General features: G+C 37.7%; 2 protein-coding genes across 2 annotated transcripts in view; one reads left to right on the plus strand and one right to left on the minus strand.

The window, feature by feature from the left end:
* Positions 1-1,473: 1,473 nt before the first annotated feature.
* On the plus strand, positions 1,474-7,863 carry LOC107086638 (bactericidal permeability-increasing protein-like). Its single transcript, XM_015377727.1, has 16 exons — positions 1,474-1,645; positions 1,749-1,868; positions 2,466-2,577; positions 2,741-2,869; positions 4,137-4,292; positions 4,383-4,446; positions 4,570-4,630; positions 4,718-4,809; positions 4,905-5,081; positions 5,188-5,247; positions 6,125-6,292; positions 6,375-6,442; positions 6,526-6,568; positions 6,639-6,699; positions 6,881-6,957; positions 7,034-7,863. The coding sequence occupies exons 1-16, from the start codon at positions 1,489-1,491 to the stop codon at positions 7,094-7,096; spliced, it is 1,608 nt and encodes a 535-aa protein (XP_015233213.1). The 5' UTR covers positions 1,474-1,488; the 3' UTR covers positions 7,097-7,863.
* Positions 7,864-8,344: 481 nt separating this feature from the next.
* The window catches only part of LOC107086692 (PRELI domain containing protein 3B-like), a 6,860-nt gene continuing 4,643 nt past the window's right edge, over positions 8,345-10,561 (minus strand). The window contains exons 5-6 of the mRNA XM_015377803.1: positions 10,074-10,176; positions 8,345-9,834 (exon numbers count right to left, since the gene is read on the minus strand). Coding sequence (XP_015233289.1) covers positions 9,718-9,834; positions 10,074-10,176 — 220 coding nt within the window. The 3' untranslated portion in view covers positions 8,345-9,717. The remainder of the gene's footprint in view (positions 9,835-10,073; positions 10,177-10,561) is intronic.

The following is a 10,561-nucleotide window of genomic DNA, read 5'->3' on the forward strand; positions in this document are numbered from 1 at the left end:
CTAATATAGCTGACTTAGGTTTGTTGTTTTTCCTCACACTGAATTCTGACTTCAGATGGAAATTAAACATCCTCAATGTAGGTGGAGTAACTTGCACTTTTCCCCTAACAATCATTGTGTGATTCCTCTGGAAGGCAAAGATCATTGAGCTATTACTATTGTTTGGATTTATAAGCTTGGCATTAACATTTTTCTAGGTATTTAATTTACTATCAGTTAATGCTAAAATGCTCTAAAGCCTTACCATCAGTTGTGCTCGTACCACAGTTTGATAAGTCTGATGCAATAAAAAAGACTAATTTCACAAACAGTGTGTTGTTTTAGACAATTTCATACTTAAAAGCTTTAGGTCCCTTCATCTATACCATAGAGACCTCCAAACTGCGACTATATGGAGATACTACAGCTCACATTCAGGGGTCCAGGTGGTCATAATGTTATACCTTATCAGTGCTGTGTAAAGTAGTTTGCTCATTCCAGGAAAAGTGTGTTATTCAGTGGACTGAGGAGAAACATTCTCTGCACCTGAAGAGGGCATTAAAAACTCTGTCCTTGTGTATATCTTTATGCAAAGATTCAGTGAAACATGTCAGTGTGTGTATGTGTTTAATCTGAGGAATGAAATATATGGAAAACAATGAAATTAATATGTTATTGCTGTTTTTTTTTTTTTTAAACTGCCATAGGTATCAATAACCAGAGAAAACACCAGGCAGCCATCAGATCAGATGGTGCTCTATAAACCATGAATATCTTCTGTGTAGTGGTCTGAACAGAGTGAATACTTCTCTGTTGGGATTTGTAGTTTCTTTTTTTTTATTCAACGTTCTAATGCCGGTTGAAGTACTTGTTTGTTTCCTCTGTGTTTTTAAGTGTCATTTTGGATGGAGTGAATTCAAGTGCAAGCAAGTGGATCCTAATTGTCTTACATAAAACAAATAAAAAAAATGTGTCTGATAATATTCTGTTCCTATTGAACGTGTTCATTGTGAATTAATGGAACTTATCATGGTGTGTGAGATAAAGAGTATTGGTTGACTTAACAGATAAATAAACCCAATATTTTATGGCTGGTGACTCTAATTGTTCTTTCCTTAGAATCATTTTTAATTTTTGCAGAACTATTCTGAAATTCCTCTTTGGGTTAGTTAAGCTTCCTTTTTTTGTAGTGTGTTTCGTTTCTGACTTTCCAATGTTCTAAAGTTTCTACACATTTGAATGAAACAAATGCTTAGCCAGCCTAATCCCAATGCCACTGATATTTTAAGTCAGGAAGGATAACATTTTGAATTTTGAGGATGATTTAAGAATCTTTCACGGTTACTGTTAAACAAATTGTCCTAAACGGCGGTAAAACAATAGGCTGATTGTATTTATTTGTGTTAAGTTTCATGCAGAGGTGGTCCTGTGTAAAATGAACTGCCCCCCTTTAGAAACTACTTTCAGTTCCTCTTTCCACTTACAGACACTTATATCTGTTGCTATTAGATGTCAGCCAGTTTCACTTCTCTGCAGTACAGTACAGGAATCAGGAGTTGCATCTCTTTGCTCTCTTTAGAAACAGTCCAGGCAAAAAGATACGTTCTCATTCAGGTCGAGCCTTTTCTTCAGAGCTTTTTCATCTGCTATCTGTTCCTTGTTTCAGGTATGCTTTTATTGTCATTTTTGAGGGAATTTTTAAGAAGCTTTAAAAATAATCTAAAGGTTTTAGTCATTGTTTAAACTCATTTTGTGCTTTCATTTTGAAGGTAAGACAATCTTGGAAAAGATGCTTCTCTCTGTGACTGTATTCCTCATGCTCATGCCGTGCTCCTGGGGAGAGAATCCTGCCGTGCAAGTCATCCTGACAAACAAGGGGCTACAGTATGGTAAGGGGATGTGTGTCTGTAAGCCTTTCCATAGCTGTATGCGGCCCAAATTTATTTAATTTTTAATGGGGAGCTTCCAACTCCTAGCATGAGCCAAAGCTTAATTCTTTTGCATGATGCATCTAACATGATACACATTAGATGCATTATGTGTGTAACGTGACAACCTTCATCACCCTTATGCTGTTTATGGTGAACAACTACCACTATGGTGTATGTCTCACTGAAAACCTCATGCCTACTTTTACACAAAGTGGTGGCAGCATCATGCTGTGGGATGTCTTTCTTAAACCGAGAAAGCTATAGACCAGGGGTGCTCAAGTCCAGTCCTCAAGAGCTACCATCCTGTAACATTTAGAGGCATCTCTTCTGTAACACACCTGAATCGAAAGGCTCAATCCTCTCATTTAGCCCAGCAGTGGCATGGTAACGAGCCACTCATTTGATTCAGGTGTGTTAAAAATGGGATGCAGAAAAAAGTTGCAGGATAGTAGCTCTTGAGGACTGGACTTAAGCAATCCTTTTATAGACAGACAGATAATGACATGAAAACCTGGTATGGATGCCCATCCGGCTCTGCTATGCTTGCATTTGCAGGTAAACACGTGGGAACTGGATGGGTTCAAGACAAGTTGAAACAAATAACCCTCCCTGACATCAGTGGTAGTGTAAACATCTTTATTGGAGAAGTACACTACACATTATCAGGGTAGGATCATGTTTATAACAGTTGATGAGCATTTCTTCTACCTTGATTGTCGATCCCAGTTTTTTTTTTTTTTAAACAGCTTTTGGTTTTCACATATTTCATCTGCACCTTATTTTATTGGCCTGTTTGACTGAAAATTCACACCTTATTCTCTCCCTTTTAGTGTGACTATTAAAAAGTGTGACCTCCCAGAGCCTAATGTTGAGTTCTTCAAAAGTATAGGCTTGAATACATCCATCACTGGTCTCAGTTTTGCTGCTAGTGGTGAATGGAGCACACGGTTTGGTGTAATGTGAGTCTTCTTCTCTTTTTTTCTGCATTCAATTTTAATAAGAGCACAAGTTACCCCTCCTCCCTAAGAGCTGTTTAACTGCTTTTTAGATGGTGTAGAATGACTTTCTAAGAGAGATTTACACGCTGTGTGTTCACTTAGGCAGGTTCTCATTCAGGTCAAGACATTTCTTCAGAGCTTAGGCGGTTCACTTGTTTACAATCAAAACAGTCGGGGAATTTTTTTAAGTTTTGTTTCTGCACATCAACTTATAAATAAAGAGAACCTTGTGATTTCTGTCACTTCCTCTTTTTCACATCAATATTTCAAGTCATGCTGAATGGCTAAAATTCAAACAGAAAATAAAGTTCAACCCAGCCTTAGAAAGAATCAACGTAGACCTCTATGTATTTCATAGGGATTTCATGTAAGAGGCTGTCATAAAATTGAAGAATTGAAATAAAAAAAAAAGTCGTTTTTAAATTATTCTACAAAGAAAACTGTAGCATGTATTCTATGTTTTAGCCTCAAATGAGGTAGCTTCATGATACAATTGGGTCCTTCTGTTTAAAACTGCAAGGTTGGAATCCTCAGGTTGTGAGTTCGAAACCCATTCCCACAGACTACCACTCTGGCTCTCTGAGCAAGACCCTGAACCCACTCCGACAAACTGGCCACCCCTGGGTGCTGCACAATGGCAGCCTACTGCTCCCAAAAGGGAATGCGTTAAATGAAGAAAGTTCATTTCTCCATTGTAAGATCGATAAAATGCAATTTGTTTAGTTAACAACATACCACTACACACAGATAGTACATTTCTAATTGAATTATGCATGCATGAACTTCCTCCTACGAAAAGACATGAAAGCCAAACTACTCTTTAAAGCATGAATATGTGCGTGATGATCATGTCTCAGTAAAGAAGCTGGAAAGCCCGCATTGGAGAACCTGAGACTCCACGAGTTTGGCCCAGTGATGACAGAAAGCTATAAAAACTCACGTAGCTGATTCCCAATATCTATGTAGCTGACACAGCTGATAAGGAAGAAGCTGTTCTGGTCAGGAGAAACCAAAATTTGGCCTTAAAGCAATGCCTTTATTGGGGAAAAAAAAAAAACTCCAATCAACATGCTGAAGCATGTAGATGGTGTGTTCAAGGTAGATGGCAACAAATACAACAAAGCAAATACAGGTTATTTCATAAAAACAGCACCAGTATGCCAACAGACCTCTGTCCATAGGTGAAATTTTGATCAACATTTCTAATCTCCTTCTGTTGGATCCCCAGACATGACGGTGGATCATTCGACATGGCTATATTCAACATTGGTCTGATCTCTTATGTGAAACTGAGAAATGATGCTAAGGGGCATCTGTTTGCCACCAGCATCGGCTGTGATGCTTCAGTCGGTGACGTGATCCTCAATTTCTACGGTGGAGCTAGGTACTGAAAAAACAAAAAAAAAACATGGAAGGATTTATCTAACTCACAACCATGCCTGGATATAAAACCTTTTCCTTTCTGTGTCTGCAGTATTATTTTTAAGCCATTTATCAAGTATTTCAAGGGACATATACTTAGGAAAATACAAGAGGCCGTATGTATTTCAGCACACCATGATTACATAATTTATATATTAATCAATTCATATTACTTAACCGAAGAACACTGTCATGTGCTGAAGTTAATACTGATTATGGGATTTTTTTTTTCTCATCAGATCTGTCCTGCGGTTAGGACAGCCATAATGGAGTTAGACCTCCATCTACTGACCATGAATGGTAATGAACATCATAAAAAAGTTCCAGAAAATGTGATGAAATTATATTTATATGGAATTTCAACATAAGTAATGTATGTCGTCTCAGTTTCCTATAATGTGAATGAGGTTCTCAGTCTTGACGTCCCTCTCTCTGGTCTACCTGTCATTGGTGCCTCAAACCTACAGTTAGGATTCAAGGTAATGTTATACAGCAGAGCATCAAACCCAATCTCTGGGGCAGATTGACCATAAAACCATATTTTATGACAAACGTATGATCTTTTATGTCAAAGGGGGAGTTCTACAGCATCAAAACTCACAAAGAGCCTCCCTTCGAGCCCCAGAAGTTCATCCTCCCTGCACAGGCAGGCTATATGCTGTCAGTGGGAATGTCTGAGTTCACTCTGAACTCGGCCTCCTATGGATACTTCTCAGCTGGAGAGCTTCATGTCCTCATTAACGACAGCATGGTCTGTGCATCCGCAAAGAAAAAGCAGAAGAAATTTGATGCATTTTTATTTAATTATCTCTTTAATTATTGTTTTTCTGTTACGAAAAAACATTTCATGTTTTCAGATACCTCCTGGTATTCCTTTCCACCTGAATACCTCCTCAATGGGAAATTTAATTCCTCAGGTAGGTTTATCCCTTCTGAGTGAGACGTATTTTCATATGCAATCATTACATTGTGTATTTCAACATAATTAAGCTGCAGGTGACACAGTCACAACCACCAAAGCTGTGATTTATTTCACCAACTATGATATTGACAAAGACGTGTCTCCTTCTAAAGATTAATGTTGCAGCTCAATAAAGTAAATAGCAGAGAGAAATATAAATAGCTTTTAAAAATTTTCCACAACAAAAAACGGGTTTGCATTTTTATTTAACCCTCTTTATTTCTGTGAACGTGAAAGAAATCTAATTTAGCCACCTGTGCTCATAATCTATCCAATTAATAAACTAAGTCTGCCCACTTTTGATCTAACCCATATATGAATTAAAGTGTTCACTGATGGTCTCAGATGTTTATTAGAGAACATGAGGAAGAACAGCATCAGGAAATCCTAACAATGTTAAGTTTTTGTAACAATATTTTGAAAATTTGTGGAGAAATTAAGAAGCAATAAGAAAAAATAAGCAGGAGATCTAAGGTTGCTGTGGAGGATAAGAAATATTGCAAACTTCACAATGACAGTACTTTGCTCATTATTAATGTTTGAATATAATTTACATTTTAAACATTTTGGACACTTTAGGAGTATTATGTTTCGACACACCTAAACAAGACATTTTAGAGCCTAACTAAGCTCTCAAAATATGTAAAAGTATTTTTTGACATACAAAGACTTTTTTGCGATACAGTTAGCCCTACAGAGGCTGGCATCCCATAAAAATACACCACTACTGTGATGATATAAATAAGAGCTTCAATGAATTTGATCTCCCTTAAACAGCTTGAAGTATTCTATCATAATTCAAACTAAAAATCTGTAACTCTCTCTCCGTCCAGCTTCCTAAGATGTTTCCAGGTTTGATGATGAATCTGAATGTTTATGCCCGAGAGGCTCCGCTGTTTTCCTTCCAACCCGGCGTCACGACCCTGGGGGTCAAAGCCAGTGTGAAGGCCTCTGCTATTGAACCAAATGGTACTCAGGTCCCACTGTTCACACTCAACATTGTGAGTTCTTCTGTACAATCTTTATGATAAGGTGAACTAAAATGATAAATAGGCTTATTGTTAAATTTTTTTTACCTTGAAGGATTTGAGTGCCTCCTTTAAAATGGTGATTGGTAAAGGAAAGCTGATGGGCTCTATGGCAGTGGATAAGTATGCATCAAATTTGAACAGAATTAAATATTTGACTCCTTTTCTTTTAGCACAGTTAAAGTAACAACACTGCCCTCTTTTAGCATTACCCTGAGCCTTGCCTCCTCTGAAATCGGAGACTTTAAGGTAAGCTGTGCATAATTACGAGTAGATTACTTGTTGGTTATGGTGCAAAACGGTGCATTTTTGTTTGCAGGTTGATCCGTTGGAGACCTTAATGAAGACAGCCGTGCGTCTTGCCCAGATGAAAGTGAACTGTAGGTTTCAGTTTAATCTCTTTGGACCACATGATTCATTAATGATTTCTACTTCCTTAACTTTTAAGATTTAGTAAATACTACAAATATAATTCAAATAACCACCTTCTTTGTGTCGGTTACCACTGCAGATTAGTGGTCTCTAAGTATTTGTGTCTTGAAATCTACTTCTTTGTTTCAGTAATACTGGGTAAGGGCATTGTTTTACCGAGAATGAAATATGTGCAGCTGGTTAACACAGTACTGAAAATGGACAAGGTAAATTGTTAATGGAAGAAAACCTTGAAATGTCACTAGAAATTATCTTAATGATCATTGTTTGTTGTCCAAACAGGGGTTTGTGGCCGTTTTTTCAGATGTGGAGACTCTGCAAACAGACAGAAACGACTACATCTAAACATCAAATATGCAAAATCACTCTTTGTTTTCTAGGTTGATAATGAAATTTTCTCCAGATTGAACTGATCCGAATGTTTTTCCACCAGATAAAAGCACTTTTTAATGATTCAACCACATCTTTCCAAGACTTGCTATCAGATACTGAATTAACACATTAATAACTATGTCAAATTATAAACAAATCTGGTAATTAATACAACTGATCAAAGACCTGAAGTCTGTAATTGTTTAATAATAAATATTAATATAGGTCCTACATGGTGTCTTGCTGATTTATTAAAATTCTCAACATCTCCGCTCTTCAATTCTCTAGTTGTGCCAATAGACAGACTGATTCATTTTCACTTATGAATAAAACAGGTTATTTTACTGAAATGTCTGTATCACTTTTATAAGTAGATACGAGTGGCTGCACAGCTAACAACAAATCAATGACTTCCTGTTTTCCTGAACCAAGAGTCTGACGTGAGGCTTCAATCTTTATGTGCTAGAGAACTCTTAACTTTGTCACCACAGAGCAGGAGGATGAGGCAGATACTGGTTTCCTCCAAAGGTTTCTGTAGGAACCACATCAAAATGTTCACCAAGTCTCCAGAACTAAGAAATCTGTTTATCTGCTAAGCCTGCTCTCTTTTTCTGTCCCATCATCATTACAAAGTAAAATGTTTTCTGGTCAGATTAGACTACCGTACAACTGATCGTTTGGGCAAGAGATGAAAGGTCTAGTTTATGAGGAAATACTTCATGCCCCTGTAAAGTATGCTGGAGGATGGTCAATGATCCACTGGACTTGTTGCTTACTTAAAAAAAAAAAAAAAAGATTTTATTACGGTTGCATTAAAGCTGATATTTTTTTTTTTTAAGACAAAAGATTTGTTAATTAAAAAACAGACTTCACAGCCTAAATAAAACCATGACATCTCTTTATTTTGAAAGCTTTCAGTGCTCAATCAATAGTCTCTGGTACATGTTAACATTCTTGGAATGTAGCACCATGAAAATATAAATATGAGTCTATTTACAGCCAATGTTAAAATGTTCCCCATAAAAAAAAAAAAAAAAAAATAGTTCTTCCTTCATGAAACAAGACACTGCGTGTTCAGAGGAGGATGACGCTTAATGAAAACTAATTTAAATATTTATAGATTTTGAAGTGGTGGGAGTGAAAAAGACCAGCATGAGTTCGATAAAGACTGACAGGGACGGTTGGATCCTGTTCAACTTCCTGCATGCAGATTTTCATTTCTATAAATGCAAGTTTCCACAGTGAGACAAAGAGGGAAGAACATGAAGAGATCTAGGTGGTTCCAATGCATCCACCGTCTTAACCTCAAAATTCAGTCGGAAGTAAATCTTAATAAAAACATGACCTTCCTTTATTTACACCTCTAAACCAACGGCTTCGAGACGTGAGCATTTTAACAGTCTTAACAACAAATAAAATAACACTGACATTAACACACAGGAGGATGAAGCGGTCGAAGCGTACAGGGAGGTTAAAGGGTAAATAAAACAAGTTATAGTTGTGTCGTTAGAAGTGATTTTGGCACAGTCAATACAGACGACTTTAGAGCATGAACAGAACACCGCGACCCCACATCCATTTCCTAACATGTACCCTTCAACAACTTTCTTCCACCTGATGTTTACATACTGAAAACAAGTTAAATATTCAAGTATGAACATTCCTAAAGTTTAACATGTAAACCGTACAGCTTAGCCTCATTGTAAAAGAGAAGAACACACTATTTGAAACTTTCCATAAATAGATCAGAAAAACACAGAGAGAAAAGATGGATCAACACTGCTGATAAAAACCAGCGCCTGCATCACATTTTTAATCAGCTGGAGAATCTCCTAGCAAGTCAAAGCTGCCTTTCTCTTATGTGCAATAACAGGTTCTGCTCATGGGGCGTTGGTTTAATTTGGACCCCTGCAATTAGAGGAAATCTGCAGTCAGAGAAGTCTAGCTCCTATAGCTACATAGAAAATCTGCCTTCTCTCCAACTCTACAACCCAACTAGAAACCAATTCAGACAGAAACTAGAGAAACGTAACCTGACAAAATGAACCGCTGTTGAGATTTTTACCTTCCAGTAACTAACAGCCTGTCTGCTCTAGTAGAATTCAGAAAAAGATGGATCTCAGTAGCACAAGGACAGCCCATACTATCTAAAAATGTGCTACACCTCTTTGTGGAGGTTTGAGCTAGCAATGAAAGGCTAAAGACAGACCAGGGGGTGAAAACGGTGACTATTCTGAGTGGACTTGTAGGCACAGCGTGAATCATTTTGAAAAACATGGCTACATTACAGAACTAGAGACTTAAGAGCTTTAAGTTCTGCCTGATTTAAACCCTGTTTTTGTTTGTTAAACTTTCTTAGTGTTCCCTGTAAATGTCCACAGAGACAGTTGGAGGAAAAAAAAGTGCAGAGTTGCTGAGAAGAACAGATGTTCTTATGGAAAGTACATATAAAAATGTTGGGGACCAGAGGAAGGGGCTGCGAGGTTTGAGGTCGTTTGGCAGGTTAGGGCAGGGGACCCCTTTAAAGGGGAAGATGTCCGAGTCTGTCCTTCAGTGGTGCAGAAGTAGGCAGATGATAAAAAGAAATGCTGGGGTCATTTTTCTGTAACGGCTGCTGCCATTGGAACACGCATGGAGCCCCGCGCAGTTGCTGCCAGCTCCTCGATCTCAGTGTTCAACCGCCTGATCACCCACTCCATCGCCTCCCGACCCTGTAACAAGATAGTTTACACAATTAAAATAAAAATTTTAAATTTATTTTTTTATTTCACGGTAGCTGATATGGAAGTCCCAAATCTCATTGTATCCGTTGCAGAATATAATGACAATAAAGGCTTTTTTGACTTTTGACTTAACAAACAAGGAAAGACTGAGACATTAGAAGTAAGAAAAGCATCAGGTCAGCTTTGCTTTGGTGGAATAGAAAAAGGACAAACACAAACAGACTCACCTTATTAGCATTTACAGATATGGTCTTAGCCATGAGTCCCTCTAGATAGCTGCTCAGACTGACACCCTTCACACTGATCAGCGCCTCCTGAGTTAACACCGTTCTAGAAGCAGAAAATAAAGCAAATGCAGGTAATTGAAAGAACATGAATATTTATGTTTGTAGTTTTATGGAGTTTACAACCTTCATAAGGAAAATTGGAAAAAACAAACAGATTTTGGTCAATTTGGTGCTTATATCAGTGAAATTCAGCTCCAGTCTTTAAAGGACAGTGTCCTTAAAAGATGATTCTCTGCTTTTAACACACAAGTCAGGGCATAACAATGCAGAGAGAACCTTGAACATGCAGGACATCACTAACCTGACTCCGCCAGATGGATTTGCTCCGCATATCCATCTGGAAACCTTCCGTTGAAGTAATTTTGGGACGGGGCGAAAATACTGGTTACCTGATTGGCCGATGTTGGTGATAGACGCGTCACATAAAC

The sequence above is a fragment of the Cyprinodon variegatus genome, unplaced genomic scaffold, assembly GCF_000732505.1.
Source record: "Cyprinodon variegatus isolate N-32 unplaced genomic scaffold, C_variegatus-1.0 Scaffold158, whole genome shotgun sequence".
NCBI lineage: Eukaryota > Metazoa > Chordata > Actinopteri > Cyprinodontiformes > Cyprinodontidae > Cyprinodon > Cyprinodon variegatus.